This window comes from Anarrhichthys ocellatus, unplaced genomic scaffold, assembly GCF_004355925.1.
Source record: "Anarrhichthys ocellatus isolate YVR2014 unplaced genomic scaffold, GSC_Weel_1.0 scaffold65, whole genome shotgun sequence".
Taxonomy (NCBI): Eukaryota; Metazoa; Chordata; class Actinopteri; order Perciformes; family Anarhichadidae; genus Anarrhichthys; species Anarrhichthys ocellatus.
Window position 1 is genome coordinate 1,961,311 of NW_022280095.1, and position 18,528 is coordinate 1,979,838.

The window sequence follows — 18,528 nt, forward strand, 5'->3', positions numbered from 1 at the left end:
TATATATGATAATATTACACAGAATAAATTATTTATTGAGAGAGATTAACATAACAGAGTATTGTAGTTTCATAGCATAAAGTGGGGTTTGTTTGCCCAATGCTGCTCAGAACGTGAATCATTATAGTTTCATATAAGATAGCCTAATATAATATTAATTCCTTTGTGTTAAGTAGCCTACGTGTTATAATGCAGTCAAATAGCAAGGGCTGCAAAATATGGAGCATTCGCTGTAGAACCTGAGGGGACTTTCCGACAGCAATTGAACGCAGCAACCTGCTGTGTTTTGAAGGAGCTTTTCTTTTTGTAAGGAAATTATCTTATAAATGAGACACGGTCGCAATAAACATAATGATGTCATTAAAGTAATATTCATGTTTCTTCCGCGTAAACTGTATTTACGATCAATGTAGCTGCTTCTCAATAACGTCATATTCATATCAGAAAGTATCCATGTCTATTAAAGGGTATTTAAACAAGTCAATGTGTCTATTCATGCAGCCTTTTCTCGGATAGTGCTATGGAGCCTGTCATTTCTTCCCACTTTCCTTTCCCTGCTAACCTATTCATTAATATGCACGTTTCAATGTAAGAACATCTGTTCCTGTGCAAATGTGCATTTACTTTGATTACACTTGTCATTGCCAATTCTCCTGCGAAATCCACATTTTAAGCCACTACAAATGTCTTGCCATACTGGTTTACAGAACATTAAACTAAAAATAAATACATGTCTAAAATATCAGCAGCGTGCTTTATCTTTCGCTGCGTCTCTGTCCAATATGAACTATAGGGGGCGCTCCAATGCAACGTTTCAGATTTGCACCCCTCAAAACCAAAACACTATACTGCAGCAGGTGCAGAACATGACAGATAGCGTGCATAGTTAACCAGAGAGTAATGCGTGGGAAAAGGACAGCTTGAAAGCATGCTGTCAAGTGTGTTTGAGGCAGGCCAGTACAGATTAGTGGGCACATTGTCTGTGAACTGTTGAATGAGAATTTAACGAAATAACAGTAGATTTAATATAATGTCAGCGTTTAAATACCACAGACCATAACCGTGAACATATGAATAAAATCATTTGAATTAAACCCACTTGAAATTACCATTGGAAATATTATTGGATCTTAACATTTAACACATTACATTAATCAACATTAATTATTTTAGATGAACAACATAATTTAGAACTATTACGAGCTTGTTATGTATCCGTGGTTGTCAGTAGCAGTTTAAGGTTGATCAATGTTCTACCACTATTGGCATTACATTTTATTTTTTTTAAACCTATCTAGATATTTCTGTATAAGGCGGCTCAATCGGAGGATGCACAGCCTTGTTCCCAATCAACCAATTAGTAAGCGACTGCTTAAATCCCAGCTGGAAGAACTTGGACCGGTTTCACGGCTCCAGGATGGAGGGGTTCCTGTCCACGTTGCCACCGTACAACGCGTGCGCTGTCCCGGCTCCGGACAACAGCGGCTGGGGGAAGAGAGAGGGCCGCTTCATGATCCCCCATGGACTGAACTACCTGGAGCTCTACAAGGCCATCCTGTGCCAGGTCAGCCCCAGTGTGCCCCCTCTACTCAGGAAAGCCAACACCAAAGAGTGCGGCGTGCAAGTAAACGCCAAAGTGGATAAAATCGTGCAGTGCTCGCTGGGTCCCAAGACGCTGTTCTGCGCGGAGGGCGACCACAACGGATCCTCGAAGTCGCCCAAGGGCCCGGAGCCGATCAGGCCGGACGGGAAGGCACTCTACAACACGCCGCCGCTCAGCAAGCTGCGCTTCCTGAGGCCCGTTTCCATCTACTCGCCGATGTTTGACCGACGGATCTTCACGAAGACACTCGAGGACGACGGAAGAGAACAAGCGGAGTCTGGTAAGGAGGATGAGACGGATCACAGCGGGGAGGACACGGTGCGGGACTTGAAGACGACTCTCCACAGGTCTTTGAAGGGTCCGTCCAACTTTCAGGTGGGTGTCCAAGACCTAAGATCAACTCTTCCCCAAACTTTATTCTACACATAGACCAAGAACTGCTGTGTGGTAATTTGATAAAAATATATGAAATGCACAGCAATGAAACAATTAAGGTCTTAAAGTTAGATTTGATACAAGGACATGCAGTGCACAATATGAGCTAATAAAGACTCACCTTAACTATCATGTTGGTTCATTCTGTGCTTTAGAAAAGATAAGTGGCACAAGGTAAGGCGGCTTTTTATAGCACCTTTCAACAAGGCAATTCAAGGTGTTTTAAAATAAGACACAAAAGGGCATTAAGTCAAGATATAAAAGAAACAAGCCGACACGAAATTAAAGGGAAAAAGGAGCTCAAAATGATCTAAAATTGATGGGGAAAAACTGAATACGTGGAAGAATAAAAATTGCAGAGCAAGAAATGAATGAATGGATATATTTCATAAAAGGCAAAGTCACAAAGCGGTTAATACACGATGGGCCCCCTTTCCCCCCCCAGTTTGTGATTGAGCCCTGGTTGTGACTCTGAATGTTTGGGTCTTTCATTCAATATGAATTTGTCTTTATTTCAGTTCTTCGAGCAGAGGTATGGCTTTTTCCACTGCAAGAAGTGCAACATCCGGTGGGAGAGTGCTTATGTGTGGTGCATCTCTGGAACCAGTAAAGTAAGTGGTTTATTGTTCACTGCACACATTTGTGTTTGGCAAAATCTGCATTCCAAATAATGATCCAGATTTTAAATATTGTTTTTGTGTGTCAGGTTTACTACAAGCAGCTCTGCCGGAAGTGCCAGGTGGGCTTTAACCCCTACAGAGTGGAGTCCATCGTCTGCAAGGTACGTTTAACTTTGTGGCTCCAAGAGAAATGTGAATCAAGTCCTAAGTTTCTTAAAACTTGAGCATCAGGGGTCGGAAGCATCCTCCTGCTCTTTTGTTGCTTCCATCAGTCACTAACGGTCTCCTCCCCTCTGCCTCAGGGCTGCTCTCAGACGAGCTGCAGCTGTGAGAAGAAGCAGAGGCACATCAACATGAAGAGGCCTCACCGCCAGGACCTTTGCTGTCGCTGCAAGGGCACGAGGCTGTCCTGTGACGCCACCTACAGCTTCAAATACATCGTCTGAACGGCCTCGCGTGCTCGCTCTGGCCTGGACACCCTGTGCAGGTCACGAATGGAAGTCGCCTCCACTAACGGACGGAAGAGAGATCCGTGTGTTCGCCTGCCAGCGAGTAGATGAATCTCTGTCTTGGTTTGTTAGTTTGAAGCAACTTCTCAAAAGGGTTAGCTTTTTGTTTCCCTTCATCAATCCTGGAGCTTAAACTTAAATATGGAAACTATTTTTGTAAGAAAAAAGAAATTAAATTTATGAAATAAAGAAATTGCATGTCAGAAGTTGAGGAATTATTCTAGATTATATTGAATTTGCACTCATTCATTTAAAACCTTCATCTTTATAGCTTGGCACAACCTTTTCCAGCTCTAAAAGCTCAGTTTGACTTTATGCACATGTGCTGAGCCCAAAGATTGTGTTCAGTAGTGTAGTGTGAAGAGACGGTATGTTGAGATGCATTCGCAATCTAAAAAGGTTTTAAGTGAAATGCAGAAGAAATAACTTGATATGTCTTTTACTTTGACACAGACTTGTACAGAGCATCAACTCAAAAACAACTTCACAAAGGCTGTAAAAGTATTTACAAGGTGGAAAAAAAACTACAGTCTTGATCTAAAAAGCTTTAAAAATGTGCAATTTCTTGTTTGGCATGCACACACACACACACACACACACGCTCTCTCCCACACACAGGAAAGAAAAAAAACATACCCGCATGAGCTTAAAGCTCCCTTTTGTACCTCACACAAACGTATCTTTCAGATAAAATATGATTTGTTAATAAATATGTCAAACACTCCATACAGTACACTGAAGAGTCATGCATGGCAGTTTGATTTGAGCCAACAAACATTAATATAAAATCTAAGTCAAATGAGTGATTTATAGCTGATCAGATATAAACAGGGACATTTGTACAGTAAAGGGGAGGGGCAAACGAGGGAGTCACAAAAAAGGGCTGCCGACAGGACTTGTTGGACTTCAGTAGTAGCACAGGGTTTCGTTTTGAACGCTAACAATGAGCGCTGAATGTCAGCGTTTCCCCTACGTGTAAGGTAACTACAAACCACGCAACAATAGTTGTGCCCATAACTATTAATAGTATACAGACAGACAAAATATTTTGAGCGTGTACATGCACCATCCTCCTAGCATGTGAACACAAGGTCAACGTGTTACAGTGAGAAATATACAGTGTGTGTACGCCCGCTAATGATGCTACAACTTGCCACAGAGGAGTGCACGGATAATGGCATGATTAGTGTACCAATGTTTACAACAGTAGTCGGGAGACGAGCTGGTTCACTGATACAGAATATAAACGGAGCGAGTGCAGCACGAGGAGGTACGCTTGAGTATTCTGCTTCCGCTCTTTGTCGATTAGTCTTTCAGTCGGTCTGGAGAGGTCAGACTTTGAGGGAGCGAAAGGGACACTAGTACAGTGAAACGCATTCATCTGGGTCATGCATTGCACAATTTCCTCCAAGAGGAGTTCTCAGGAGAGAGAAGTTATTCCAGCTTTTGGCTTCTCCTCAGTGAAAGCCTTTTCTCTCACAGTAACAAAAAACAAACATTTCTGTAACATCTTTTTAAAAACTATACCAAAATTCCATTTAGTGCAATAGCGAAAACTCTACCAGTGATGTCATGGGTAGTTTCCTCACTGTCTCTGGCAATACTAACAGCAAAACTACGTCCTTTTTAGCAGAGGCAGTCAATCAAGTTCAATCAGTTCCATCGAGTTAGAACTCGGAGCTAACAGCCTTCACAGGTCCTCGGGTGCAGAGTAGGTTTAGTGCTAAATGACGACCCTAAAGCAGGACTCAAACTCACAACATGTAGCCGTAGCGAAGTATCGGGTCGTCTTAATCAGCAGGCAGCAGTTTGTGGTATCTAGTCGGCTCAGTGATCCCATTGTGTCTGGGACATGATGCAATGTTCTTAAAGTGTCTCTGGGATGTCATCTTCTCCTTGTCAGATATAAAGATCTGACGGTGGCTTATGGTTGGTTTCTTTCACGATTCATAGAAGTCTGAGCTCTTTAGGTCCTCTGGCACGTCTCAGGTCTGGACGTCTGACGGTTCAGCATTCAGGAGCCCCCCTACTTTCAGTAGGGGCAGGGCGGCGTGCCTCACCTTCCCAAGGTAGCGAGATAAGGGCATAGCAGCTCCACCGAGGGAACAGCAGCAACCCCATGCCGCAGCCTCTCCCGGGCCGGTGGGGCAGGGAGGAGGGGGAGGGAGAAGGGATGAAGATGGGGCAGGGCCATGGGTTAACACTGTGTCATGGCCCGAGTGTACAACTGGGGACGGACTTGAGTGTTTGTATGGAGAGCGGGGGAGATGCGAACCCGGAGGTGGATCGGAAGATGCGTTTGTGTCCGAGTGCGTGAGCAAGGTGGGTTCCGAGGCCACAGTCGGGAGCATGCTAGATGTACGAGATGATATCAGGTGTTTGCTTCCGTGTATATGCAACAGTGGTGAACTGTGTGATGAACGTCCTCTGAAAGGATAGTAAAGGTGAGTGTTCTCATCGAGATCACTCCTCCTCGGCTCTTGTGTGTGCGTCATTGTGAAACTTGGTTGGCCTGGTGCGTTTGAGAACAAGTCTGGGGGTTCGGGAAAATCAAATGAGGCATCAGAGTCTACGGTGGATGAGGAGATCAGATTGTTTGGGTCGTGATCTAAATATGGTTCTGGTGTCGGGCCGGACTGTAGGCAGGTATCTGTCTGTTGCTGTGCAGCCGGGGCAGCAGATACACAGGAGGAGGCAGGGGCCAGGTGTGTGGGTGCTGGGCCTCCTCTGTGAGAGCAGGCGGAGATGAGAAGGGATGGGGAGATGGTTTTGGAAGTGTCAACGGTTGCAGGGACGGGGGAGGTATGGGTGGGGAAGGAGGGGGCGGGGGGCTCCTGAGCTCCTGTCAGAGGCTGGTCCCGGAGGTGCTGGAGTCGGGGAGGTAGGTTGTGACGACCCGGTAACCCTGGGCGCGGCGGATCATGTCGCGGATCTCCCCGTTGAGCTCCAGCAGCTTGGAGCAGATCAGGCTGAGGTCCTGGCGGGAACCGACCAGGGCAATGGTGCCCGTCTGGCCCAGCGTCTGGTGGCGGAAGTAGACGTTGAGCAGTGTCTGGACCTCGCTCTCTGAGCTGCCACCGAACACGCCGCTGGGCCACTGCCTCCTGCAAGCGAGATAAAAAAAGATCTGTCATCTGGCAACCGTCATCTAGTGTAAGACTTTTGGGAGAATTGCTACGGACCTGCACTCCTGGATGTAGCGCACAGCTTTGGTGAACTCATGGTTCTTAAGGCACTCCAGTATGGCCTGCACCGCTGCCTCCGAGGTGGGGAAGCTGGGCACGACCATGGCTGCCACCTGGGTGGCGTGGGATCGAGTGTGGGCCAAGTGTTTGTGTTCCAGGTCGCTGGCCACAGCCGCCTCCGCCACATGCAGGCTGGTCTTCAGATCAGTGAGCTCTCGAGACATGTTCAGCAGCTAGGACGTGGGAAGGAAACAGAAGGAATGTTTATATCATTTGATATCAAGGTTCACTGTAGGAGCCAGAAAAAAAAGCTTTGTCTCCTCTGTGAAGGCTGGCATGTAGTGTCCTACTTTGTTGGATGTTTCGTATGATTATTTTGATGTCGCCGTGGGTGCCAATGGACGGAAATACATTTTTTTTTAGCTTAATTTATTTGTTTGTTTCTGTTTTGAGGAATAGTTGGATGGGGTTAATTGTGTTTTTGTTTGGTTTACAGCCAGTGAGCCTCTGCCTTGGTGGTTTTTCCATCCTGAACAGTGTATAGACTATAAATGATGTCTTGGTGAGCTATGATTTGGCTCACCTCAGGCACAGAGCTGACAGCATGGACTTGACCAATGAGCGAGCAGTAGGACTGGAACAGTAGGAGAAGCTGGAAATGCAGCTTGTAGAGCTTCTGACAAAGCTCCAATTGCTAGAAGACATGAAAGAAGAAAACCGGTCAGTTTCGTCATTAGCAGAGAACATGCAGACACACATAACACCACCTATACACACGCATGCAAACACAACTAGCGGATTGTCTTGTGCAAAGTAAATTAAGCAGTTTATCAAGAGGTAGTGAAGTGAGGAAACTTGTAAGAGAACTTACTGCAAGAGACTCCATTTGCTAGACAGCGAGAGAGCATGTTAGGGCATCAGAGTAAGGTGAGAGGAAGACAAAGCATCAATCAAACACATGCACAGCCAAGTGTAAACCATGACTATTCAGTTAGCTAACAAGAATTAGTCAACAATGTGTAAAACCCAGCAGCATTTAGTGCTTGGTGGCTGGGGGGTGGGGGGGGAGACTAGATAACACACTGCAAACATGCAAAGAGAGCAGAAATCTCAGTGTGACGAACAGAAATAGAATTGGAGAGCACAGATGCTGAAGAAGTTACCCATATGTTGAGCGTGTTTGCCGGTAAACCGTAGATTACTTGTAAAGTTGCCTGTACCTTCTCCTCTGAGTCTTCAGGCTGGCAGGTAACGACACTGTCACCGGGGCACCTGGGAAATGTGTCCTTACAGTTCCTCAGCCACTGAAGTAACAAAAGAGATGGTGAATATTTAGTTAGTTCATCACACATTTACATGAAAAAGCAAAACAGATGTATAAATAACGTGTAGATGTTAGGTTACCGACACAGCAGCGTCCTCTCTGGTGTTGTAGGTGTCCAGGTACTCCTGCAGCTCCAGCGCACTGAACTTCATTTTTTCAAGGAGACCATATGACATGATCTGGAAAGATCAACAAATGAGTTCAGTGCATTAGACAAATTCAACACAAATCCCATTTCACGCTGTTCACAGACCACCATTTGCTGATCCAACCAGCATGCTGTTGTCACGGTCTAGTCAATCGTGTCTGCAGTACTCACCGTGTCCGCGTCAATGTAGATTGTGGGGCAATCTGAGCATGTGGTCAGCATCTGTGACGACCTGAGGAACTTTGAGCCAATGCCCCTTAAGCCCTCCCCAAGGTAAGTGGCAACATCAGTGGTCAGGAGGCAGAATTTCCCCTGGATGTTCTGGGAAAGAAAGGAAGTTTGTTTGATGAATTGTTGTACATACATGCATGTTAATTCTACTGGACTTGAGAGTTTGCTTGAAGAGAAAAAAAGAGCATCATGGTTACTAACAGGGACAGAAATGTGCATGAATTGATAATTCCAACTAATCCTTCCCGTGATTTACCGTAAAGAGAGATGAGAAGACTTGAAAAGTGTGGACGGCACAGGATCCATCTGAGTCGGTCACAAGCTGGTTGATGTGACAACGCCACGCCTCCTCAGCATCGTCACACACTGTGGGCTGGAAGGCTGCCAAGATGGCGGAGAAAAATGGAGAGGGGGGAGGAGGAAAACCGAGGTCTTCCAAGTCATCTACATCATCACGTAAGCTGTCGCCATGGAAATGGGAAAGATATGGGGGTACAAAGAAAAAAGGTTTTGATACCTTCCCCCCAAAAAGGTTTTCTATCAAAATCAAGTGCCCAGCAACCTCATGGAATTGTAGGAGTTGGCTAATGCGACTGCCTCCCTTTAAGCAGTATTTGGCGAAAAATGATTAATGTTTTTCAAAGCTAGCCTAATGTACGGGTTACAGGGGGCATCGCGAGGGCCAGGATGAATAGAATTCATTTAATAGGAACTATTTAAGAGGATTATTTAATATTAGAGTAAATACCTGGAAAATCAGGACAATAAATGCCAAACACAAACTGCGGCAACAAAGAAAAACAATGTACTGAATCTTACTCGCAGGGATATAACATGTACAGCTTGTAGGGGTTGAGACATACAACCTAATATTACCCACATAGATCGTTTTCATTTAGTGATTTAGTCACTTACATAAGGTTTAAAGTCTATTTTAATGAAGCTTTTTCATTATTTAAAACTGGGGGGGGGGGGGTTGCATATATGCAGATGAAAATTGGATGTCTTTGAAAAGTATTTACATCACCCTTCATTGTGAATAACAGCATGTAACAAATGACCTAATCTGTCCCAATGCTATCTGCACAAGCATTCTGGTTGTGACAGATTAGAGTCAGCGCTTAGGCTGCAGCTTAACCGAGGTTTAGTCCCAATGTCAGTCAATCTGCCGGCTGATAAAAAGTTCCAGTGAAACAATACTCCATATTGTTTCCTGTTCTTTTACTCCTGTCTGTCACATTCACCTGGGCAGACAGTTGGGGTCTAGAAAGTCCAGCGGTGGTTGGCAGTAGTCTGCGTTGAGGCTGTGGTCCAAATTGGGCAGATGATCCAGACGCTGCCCCGGCAACTCCAGGGTGAGACTCTCGCCGCAGTCCGAGCCGTGAGGGAGCTCGTTGGCGCTCAGCGACAGTTCGTCATCCTGGGCCTGAGTGTCTTCATCCTCGCCACACACCGTCCCCTGAGGAGACAAACATGTTATATTTTAAAGGGGATAACACACGCATCTGTATTAATACACTAGTATATATGTTTATGTATTTTAGTCCTCACATGTAGGCTCCCGTGAAAATCGTGGAGTGCTCCCTGTCCCGGTGTGGAAGCATTGAGGGATTGTAGGTCGGCAGATGAAATGTCGTAAGAGGTAGATAGAGAATCAGTGTGATTGGTTTCCTCCGATGGAGAAGGGTTCGTCTGAAACAGGAAGGCAAACAAGGGACGTCTATCATTTTGATCAACTTATTCTGTCAAACCCGGTCATTGCAATAACACACAATGACGTTTTTCAGGCTTCAGTGGATGTTAATGTGGCATTGATCCAACAGTTAAAGCTACGCACAAGCTGAGAGTGAGAGAGGCTCTGGCTGGTTGAAGACTCGTCTTCCTCTGAGGACTCGTCTGAATCGTGGGGGTCCTCGTGACCCAGACTGGGGGTGCTGCCTGAGTGCTGGCTCTCCTCCAACATGTCACCCAGCTCTGTGCTGTCCAGAGAGCGCCGACGCACGCCCCAATTAAAGTTATCGACGGTCTCGCCCTGGATAAAACACACACGCACGTACACATTGGAAGACAAGGGCAGAGGCGATGGGAGCAGTGAGTTTCATGAAAACATGAATAGTTGCCGTCTAAGAGCACCCAGTGACGAGCAAAAGCTGCGAAATGTTATTCATGGCATGAAAAATATGCTGGAAAGGCTGTCTGCATTCAAAATAGCCACAATCTAATTTATCTCCATTATGACAAATAGCAATAAGGTCAGAAATGTAGTTCTGCAACAAAGCTGTGCAAAATGAAGCACAATTATCCCGCAACACCACAGCGCTGATTAAAGCTAATGTAAGTGCTCAGTGTGAGAGACCTTACCTGGAGCTCCTAGGCAGCGAGGGGAAGAGAGAGAGACACAGAGTTAGACATAGAGAGAGACAAGGAGGAGGGACAGAGAAATACATTTCAAATGTATTGATGTTAAAGAAAGACAGACGGATAAAGTGAAACACGCATCAAAGGTAAAAGGGAAAGGAAAGAGACAGGATCTACAGTTAAAATCAAGTGACGTACGTTTAGCACTCATAGGGACTCAAAGTGTGTCTGTGAAATATAAATCTCACCTCTCCGTCCTCCAGCTCCACATCCAGGAAGTCAAAGTCTCGGAAAACCCTGAACTGCTGCTCGCTGGCGGTGTCGTCTAGCGTGTCCTCTCTGGTTCCGCCCTCCTCTGATGACACACCACTCTCCCGTATCTCCATCATGTCCAAGTCGCCACACGATGAGAAGATCACCTAACGAGAAGGAACAAAAAGTTATTTAAAAACAACTTCCTTATGAAATAAATAAATATCTGGAAGGATATATTCATATATTCTATAAGGAAGGAAGAATTATTAACCTTACTAGGATGAATAATTCCAAAAGATATACAGAGAACACAATTTCCTCTAAAGCAAAAGACACGTCCGCCCTTTTGTAGATGTTTGTACACTGTAAACAAGTCGACAGTACAGGTTTTGTGAACAAAACATGGGAGGCAGCTTACAGATGGGTTCTTGGTGAGTCCGACTTCTTGTCCACAAAGAGACAAAACATTCACCAGCTTCTCTCTGGTTCTTTTCTGTATGAAGGAGACAGACAGAAGGAAATAAATCAAAGAGGGAATAGACATAAACTCTTCTCGTTCTCAGGTTGTTTATTGTTAACTGCCTCAGATGTTGAAATATCACTAAATCAGTTGAGAGAATTTAGCATTTACAGTACATATATACAAAGTCTAGCATGGTTTTGCTTCTATTAAACTAAGGCACGCATGTGCAGAGAAAAACAACAAATAAGATGATGTGAGTCAATATGCATTGCGTATACAGTAACAAGTAGTGGCAATTATTTTTGTAGTTGTATATTACAATTTGAAAATATTAAGCAGCATTGAGATGCCACATCCCAACACAAACAGTTAGAGTTACATAAAGAAATGTACATAAACCGCGACAGAGCTGAAAATGCTGACGTGGCGATACCTTAATGCAAAGTGTCTAAGTCTACCTGAGAGGACTGCGGTCGCCTCCAGCTGACGGGCACCAGGATAGTGTTGGAGTTGGACCCAGAGGAGGTGGAGGAGGTGCTCCGCGTTACAGCCATGGCTCTGGCCTTCCCCTCTCTACCCCCTGAACCCTGAAGCTCGTCGAACCGACGCCCAATCACTGGAGTCTGTAAAGAAAACAGCGAAGGGGGCCCTTATGGTAATGCTTGAGTGGGTTGAATCTCACAAACATATTTGACACGTGGTCCTCTTTTTTTCCTCTGACATTTTTGTAGTTTCTTCACCTCAGAGATGTCAAAGGTGAAGTCCAGTGTTTTCCCAGGCAGAGCCTTGGCTGAACCGTCCCACACCCTGCTGACCTCCAGGTTGGACAGGTCGCCCTGCGAGTGGCCGTACACCGGATGAACTAGGCTGGCAGAGCGCGACACCACCAGCTTCAAGATGTTTAAGGCATCCTTCCAGTGCACCGTCTATGGAACCACAAACACAGTGTAGAGTATAAAGGAGACAGCAGTGCACACTTCATATCACACGATAAAACACAGAAGCAGTGGAAAAAGGATTTGGCTAACACAAAGGACTGTAAGGACCTTGTTACCTGAACAAACTTCTCAATGGTCTTGGTGACATCACCGTTGAACAGTTTTACTTGTACAGCAGTCAAGTCCATGTGGCTGAGCAGGCAGTAAATGATCTGGAGGAGAGACTGTTGCATGCTGGGAAGGCCCTTATCCAGCAGCTGAGAGATGAAGAGAGACATTTAGTGAGTGACAAAGCATGCAACCACTAAATTCATCTTGCTTAGCGGCAACAACAGGCCAACAGGTCAATGTAGATTACTGAAAATGAGCTGTCCTTACTTCACAAACGGCGACAACTTCCACTGAAACAACACACTAAACTTTCTATCCTAAATTGCAATGAGTTGAATACGTGTAGTGTATCCTTGCAGCCACACTGGGAGACATCTAACCATGTAAAAATGAGGTATGCAATGCATATTTATCAGCACTTGCCTCAGCCATATAGGTGACCATGTTGAGTGTGATTTCGGAGAAAGCTTCATGGAGGTATCGGCAAACCACACTGACCCAGGAGAAAGGGTCCCGTGTGTAAGAACGTGTCTTATAGAGCGTCATCACATGGGCCAAATGGGACAGCTTTGTGTTCTTCTCCATTAAACACACCTGAGAGAGGGGAAAGGGAGAGCTTGTACTTATCCTTTCTGTGCATGTTTATTCCTCAGGCCTTTTTTAGACAAACTTGCTTCAACACTTTAATAAAGCCAAAGGAAAGTGATGTAAAAGCAAAGAGTGAAGAATTGCATCGTACCTGTGCGATCCTCTCAGCGCTCTCCTTACAAAACTGAGTTGGATGGCCAAAGTGCTGCACCAGGTGCGGCAGCAGACACAGCACATTCAGAGGGAAACCTGCACGGGGAGAAGAGGTTGAACTTCCAACACCACCCATTTGTTTTTAGCTAATAAAATAATACAGGATGAAGATCACCGTGACCCCCGGTACGTACCTATAGACTGAGAGCTGTCGACAACGGGCACGCGGGAGACTGGCGTGAGCTGGCAGAAGAGCTGTAAGGTGAGGTCAGAGGTGGCCTGGGAGGTAAAACCTTTCAACAAAAGCTGCTGAATCCCAGAGAACCCGCTCCACCTCAGCTGAGCCTGCAGCTTCTCGAGGCGTTCGCGGTTTTCGGCTCTGTCTAAGGGCACCTGGGAAAAGAGTTTTTTTGTTTTAAGTGAAACTGCAAGTTGATTGTATTATTTAGTTTCCTCCTGAAATGCATTCTGACAACCTGATTCCAGTTGGTATTAAGGACAGCACAGCCTTCAGACATGGCTTGCACCCTTCTGCTTCTAGTCTTACCTCTGTCCGAACTTATGCTACTACAATTACACATCTTCCGCTTTAAGATCAGTAAATGTCATCTCACCTTTGACAGCAGCTTGTGGACGAGGCGTAGTGACATCTGATATTCAAACTCAAAGTCTGACTCCATGAGGGCCACCGCCACCCAGAAGACCGTGGCCAGTATTGTTGAGGGATGAGAGACATGGGCAGGATCCGATAGAACGCTGGGATCGATGCGATTGGTTGATGATGTGCAAGACCCGGGGGTCCTTCCCATTCGGGCGAGGCCATGACTGTTGCAGGCCTGTAGATTGAAAGTTAAAGATAACACTGAATTACTAGTCTGCTCCAGCATTAAGGTTGTCACACTAAACAGCAATCTTCCTTTCTTGCCTGTATGCGATCCAGAGTTGCACTGCGGGGAGGATCGCTCAACTGGTGCCCGCACTCGCCAAACTTCTTGGGGACCGAGTAGGAGCGCTGGTGGCGTTGTGACGACAGACCCACAAATCCCGGGCCAGGGAAGTTCAACTGGCCTGTGCTCTTTCTGTTCATAAGTTTTTCACTAGTCACGAAGTCTGGTGAGGATGTCCTGTGAATCAAACACGGTGAAAATGAATGTACCCGAATATGGTTACATATGTTGACTATGGTGTCCTTGTGTCGCAACATAAAGGCTGGCTGAACTTAAATTGTTCACTCATAAAGAGCAGAGGCCTACCTGGTTAGAGCTGCCATAAGGTCACTGTTTTTCAGACACTCTGCTAGATTCACCACCACTGACTCCAGCGTCAACAGCACCTCCATCACATAGCCCTGAAACACACCAGCATGCATTCTCATTTACAGATTAAAGAGGGTGTTAAGTGCTGTCGTGGCGCTCTCATATACCGCCATTAATCTGACAATCCCTCGCTTACCTGCACTTCGTCTCCGTGCTCTCCCACCACCTCAACGAGGCGCGAGACCAGGTCAGAAACAGCGTGGTTGTTGATTGGCTGTTTGAGGGCTCTGAAGATCTGGAAAGAGCGGCCAGCATAGTGACGCGAGGAGCTGCACAGAGCCGTCTGCAAAGCCACATCGCTCAGCTGATGCTCCAGGTGGAAGTCTGTGTAAATAGATGGGTACAAAGACACGTAAAGACACAAACATGCAGGTTTGTTAGTAGATATTTTTGAGAATATTAGCAGACTCTATTTGCTCATTTTGTGCCAATGTGATTTTGCATTAAGTGTAGTGGATTGCCTCATGGCCGAACACAGAAGAGAGCCCTGATTTTTCGGTTATTTAGTGAAAGACATTTTGACATGAACGTGAGCCGTTTCTCACCTGACTTTGACTCCTTAAAGACAGAGACGACGTGGCGTAGGAAGCTGGAGAGCTGCTCCGTGCTCTTGGAGTTGGGGTTCTTTGGCGTGATGTCCTCGTGCACCCACAGTGGCCCAAACGCTCTGAGCAACAACAACACAGTACTCCAGGCACTGTATACCCACCACCAGTAGCACCACATACACGTTACACAAGCACTTATGTATGTGCAGAGTGCACACGGAGTGCACTACAGTGAGACACATATTGCTAAGATGGCTGCTCGAACATTTGTACGGCAAACCTCTAGAATTGCACAAGACGTCACCGTAGCTGTGCGTACCTGGTGGTGAGGAACTCGATGAGTTTGTTCGTCTTCTCGTCGGTTTCATTGGGCGTATCCTCCAGGTCCTCCAGGTCATCGGGTGTTATGAGGGGCAGATTTCCAACACTGCCTGCAATGCTGCCGCCACCAAGACTGGCAGAGGACGAGTTGGAGGTGGAGCTGAGGCCGGAGTCCGCCACCGGAGAAGCCTGCCACTCTCGCAGGAAGTCAGGTACGTCTAAGTGAACACGATGATAGAGGATACAGAGTATGCTATTAATATATTGCCCTGCAGCTTTATCATATTGTTATATACTGCACTGTTTCAGCACATTTATATCGGTTCTCTCATGTGAAAACTCATCAAACAATCAATTCTATACACCAGTAAATATCTCTTAGGTTTAATAAATGTGTTTTCTACTTACGCGACTGCTGGTACTCTGTGTGGTAGCTGGACTTAATGGTGAGGGTCTTGTTGTCACTTATCTCTCTCGTCAGCATCAGAACCGAGGCTATTACCTGGAAACACAAAAAGGAAGATTCTTCGGTGGCTGGTAAAATTAATTTTTGACCGAAAAAAAACTTTCCATTGCCACTTTATGCAACGCTCATTCAGGCTGAAATAGCATCATGACAACAAATGTGAGGATCCCACTCTGACCTGGAAGTTGTTGTTGCAGGAGAGTGCAATGAGGAGGTGGAGAAGGAGACGTTTACTGTGCTCATAGACCTCCGGTCTGTAGTGGTCCAGACCTGCCAATAGAACACACATCCAGTAAGACAACCACATGATTAATATACTATAACAGACAGGTACAGATACATACAAAGTATTCATTATACATGCTGATATTTATCTGCACATCTGTCTCACTGTAAATACAAATTTGAATTCTTAGGAATTCATTATTTCTAAGGATAAAACATACGAAGATAATTGAAATATTGCTAGACACTGTTACTGTGTCCAGATATGTTGGTGTACAGTTTCTTAAAGGGCCAGCTGTATGAGGGCTTGTTGTGCTTCATTGTTTGCTATGACAACATTTCTCCCAACACACTGCCGGTATTAATGCATGAAACATCACAAGATGATTTCTTAGACATCGTCATGCACACAGTCGCACAGATTGGACGATAACTTGAGTGTCACTAAGCTGAATATCCATAATAACAATAGAGCTGACAGGGTAGGTATGCGTCTACATGTCTTAGAGAGAAATGCAGGCCCAGGGGAATGTGTCTGTGATGGTGACTCAAGAGAACGGTCTGTCCTGAAATGTCTGTGATGGATGGAGATAAATCCTCACACTATCACATCATGATCTTGTTGGACGTCACAGAAAATGCCTACACACCTCAAAGTTATTTGAGGTGTTTTCCTTTACCTCCTTCTTTTTTTCCCCCAAGATGAATCACCTAATGGCTGGACTTGTACCAAGAGAAAGATAGATCGTATCTGAGTTATGTGTATGTGTCTTGTGTACGCCTACCCAAGAAGAGGGCATGTAGTAGCAGGGGCAGGTGTAAAGCCCAGTCTTCTCTCACGCTGTGGTCCACCACCATCTCTGTCATGAAGATCACTGCAATGTTGCACCTGAAAACCAACACACACAACAGATCCAGTGAGTGCACAAAATAGCAACAATGCGTGCTCCATCCATGGACTGTTGGGTGGTGTACTGAGGAGTGTGATTATTGTCAGTTAGGCCACATGTAGTCTCATGGAGCAAGAGAAAACTAGTATTGGTTTCACCTCTTAAATGTACTTCAGTCATGAAGAGGATTACAACATCATGCAAGTCTTATTCTAGGAACTGCTTTTGTGTGTATATTGCTGCTGGGATTGGGGCTTCTCTCTAACAATAATTAACATGAGAAACTGCACATAAAGGAACTGTATTTGCCTGAAAGAAAAATCCCTGCACCATTAGTGTAATAAACCAAGCCTGAAACCCCTCTTCAGTAATGACTTTTGAGGTGTCGAGAGAGATGGAGGAGATTGGTTAGTAAATTTCTTCTAATATTCAGAGACAGAGCAGGCGGGCTGGCTGGCTTTCATTCTGTGCTGAGGTTTATCAGACCATCTGTGAGAGTAGGTGTAACTAGTGACAAAATACCTTTCTTTGCTGAGTCGGCTGAAAGTAACATTGCTGTTTTCTGAGTGGATTGTCTGTTGAGTGTGCGTCCATGTTTGTTTGTGTATACCTATGCAGTGGTCCTCTGGGTGTGATGGTTTCCGGGAGGTAGTCAACCAGAGGAGCCCAGCAGCCCCCGTTAATAGGCATGGGTAACGGCTGAGGATGGTTGGTTTCCAGAACACCCAGAATCCAACCAGCATACGGGGGGAGTGGGTCGGCTACAAAAACAGACCAATCACAATATTCAGTTAATTGTAACATACTGTATATCTCATAAACACAAGGCTCTCTCCTCCTTAACTTTTATGATGTCTATTCACAATGCGTTGACCATGGACGCTCAAGCACAAAAACGTTCTCTCACGTGACTGTCAGAGCAGTGACAAACAGGGAATGTGACAGGTCACTTACACAAAGCAGCTCATTCAAAACATGTGGAATTCCAAACATGAGCTAAGTCGCAGACGAGATATTTCCACAACGAAGTGGTTCTTCAGCATGTTTGCACTTTAAGTTACTATGACCCTATACTAATACAATAGCTTATTTTATAACCTAAACATACTCAGTTTTGAAATGTATTCGTTTTATGATGTTTATTATTTAGCTTAAATGTTAGACATTTTGGGAAATATGCTTATTTGCCAGCCAGCAGAGACGACAGGAACATATGGTCCCAGTCAAGATATATTTTGACACGTAACCAAAGGGACGTCTTAATTTTTCAGCAGGAAATCCAGAATGTGTTTCCAAAAAAGCTGAACCTTTTTAAAAAGAAGAGCATATGTACTGAGGAAGCTATTTTCCTCTTTAAGGCCTGATGAAAGACGTGAGAGGTCCGGCTTTTGAAAAATGGCCCCACCCTTGTGCTATGCTGGTTACAGCTCTGCTTGGTCACATGAGTACTACCAGCAGCAGAGTCACGTCTGGACGCCTCCCAACACGGACGCTCGCTAAAGATAGACTGGGCACCGTCAGTGTGTGGTTGAGGTTAAATCTGTGTATCTGTGTCAAAGGGGACAGTGGTGGGTCTTGGTTTGAGTCCAAACAACAGGTTTTATATACAACTACAACATAAACAGCAAACATTTAATGGAGTGAATAAGACACACACACACACAGACACAGACCCACACACACACACACACACACACACGTTTTAGCAGAAGTGGTGAATGTTATGGACTGACAGGAAGATTCCAAGTCCTGAAGCTCTTTCCAAATAACAGACAGCTGTGAGTCCCCTTGGGCTGTGTGTGTGTGTGTGTGTGTGTGTGTGTGTGTGTGTGTGTGTGTGT

The 18,528-nt window shown here is 45.3% G+C and overlaps 2 protein-coding genes across 13 annotated transcripts in view; one reads left to right on the plus strand and one right to left on the minus strand.

Moving 5' to 3' along the window:
• The first annotated feature begins 1,403 nt into the window (after positions 1-1,403).
• Positions 1,404-3,893, plus strand: zar1l (zygote arrest 1-like). Its single transcript, XM_031872566.1, has 4 exons — positions 1,404-1,978; positions 2,557-2,649; positions 2,745-2,819; positions 2,961-3,893. The coding sequence occupies exons 1-4, from the start codon at positions 1,418-1,420 to the stop codon at positions 3,102-3,104; spliced, it is 873 nt and encodes a 290-aa protein (XP_031728426.1). The 5' UTR covers positions 1,404-1,417; the 3' UTR covers positions 3,105-3,893.
• fryb (furry homolog b (Drosophila)) overlaps positions 3,591-18,528 on the minus strand; it is a 50,109-nt gene continuing 35,171 nt past the window's right edge. For 4 of the 12 annotated variants that reach the window (XM_031872562.1, XM_031872553.1, XM_031872560.1 and 1 more), the window contains exons 38-67: positions 17,298-17,448; positions 16,583-16,686; positions 15,751-15,842; positions 15,515-15,608; positions 15,105-15,324; positions 14,783-14,934; positions 14,374-14,561; positions 14,175-14,269; positions 13,847-14,045; positions 13,536-13,757; positions 13,116-13,314; positions 12,920-13,017; positions 12,604-12,774; positions 12,186-12,326; positions 11,872-12,057; positions 11,590-11,754; positions 11,087-11,161; positions 10,662-10,832; positions 10,417-10,425; positions 9,893-10,087; positions 9,607-9,747; positions 9,300-9,514; positions 8,312-8,516; positions 7,996-8,145; positions 7,757-7,855; positions 7,516-7,656; positions 7,224-7,241; positions 6,936-7,046; positions 6,350-6,585; positions 3,591-6,271 (exon numbers count right to left, since the gene is read on the minus strand). In XM_031872562.1, coding sequence (XP_031728422.1) covers positions 6,013-6,271; positions 6,350-6,585; positions 6,936-7,046; positions 7,224-7,241; positions 7,516-7,656; positions 7,757-7,855; positions 7,996-8,145; positions 8,312-8,516; positions 9,300-9,514; positions 9,607-9,747; positions 9,893-10,087; positions 10,417-10,425; positions 10,662-10,832; positions 11,087-11,161; positions 11,590-11,754; positions 11,872-12,057; positions 12,186-12,326; positions 12,604-12,774; positions 12,920-13,017; positions 13,116-13,314; positions 13,536-13,757; positions 13,847-14,045; positions 14,175-14,269; positions 14,374-14,561; positions 14,783-14,934; positions 15,105-15,324; positions 15,515-15,608; positions 15,751-15,842; positions 16,583-16,686; positions 17,298-17,448 — 4,502 coding nt within the window. In that variant the 3' untranslated portion in view covers positions 3,591-6,012. The remainder of the gene's footprint in view (positions 6,272-6,349; positions 6,586-6,935; positions 7,047-7,223; positions 7,242-7,515; positions 7,657-7,756; positions 7,856-7,995; positions 8,146-8,311; positions 8,517-9,299; positions 9,515-9,606; positions 9,748-9,892; positions 10,088-10,416; positions 10,426-10,661; positions 10,833-11,086; positions 11,162-11,589; positions 11,755-11,871; positions 12,058-12,185; positions 12,327-12,603; positions 12,775-12,919; positions 13,018-13,115; positions 13,315-13,535; positions 13,758-13,846; positions 14,046-14,174; positions 14,270-14,373; positions 14,562-14,782; positions 14,935-15,104; positions 15,325-15,514; positions 15,609-15,750; positions 15,843-16,582; positions 16,687-17,297; positions 17,449-18,528) is intronic. The other 8 variants (XM_031872558.1, XM_031872563.1, XM_031872554.1 and 5 more) reach the window with 7 other exon arrangements.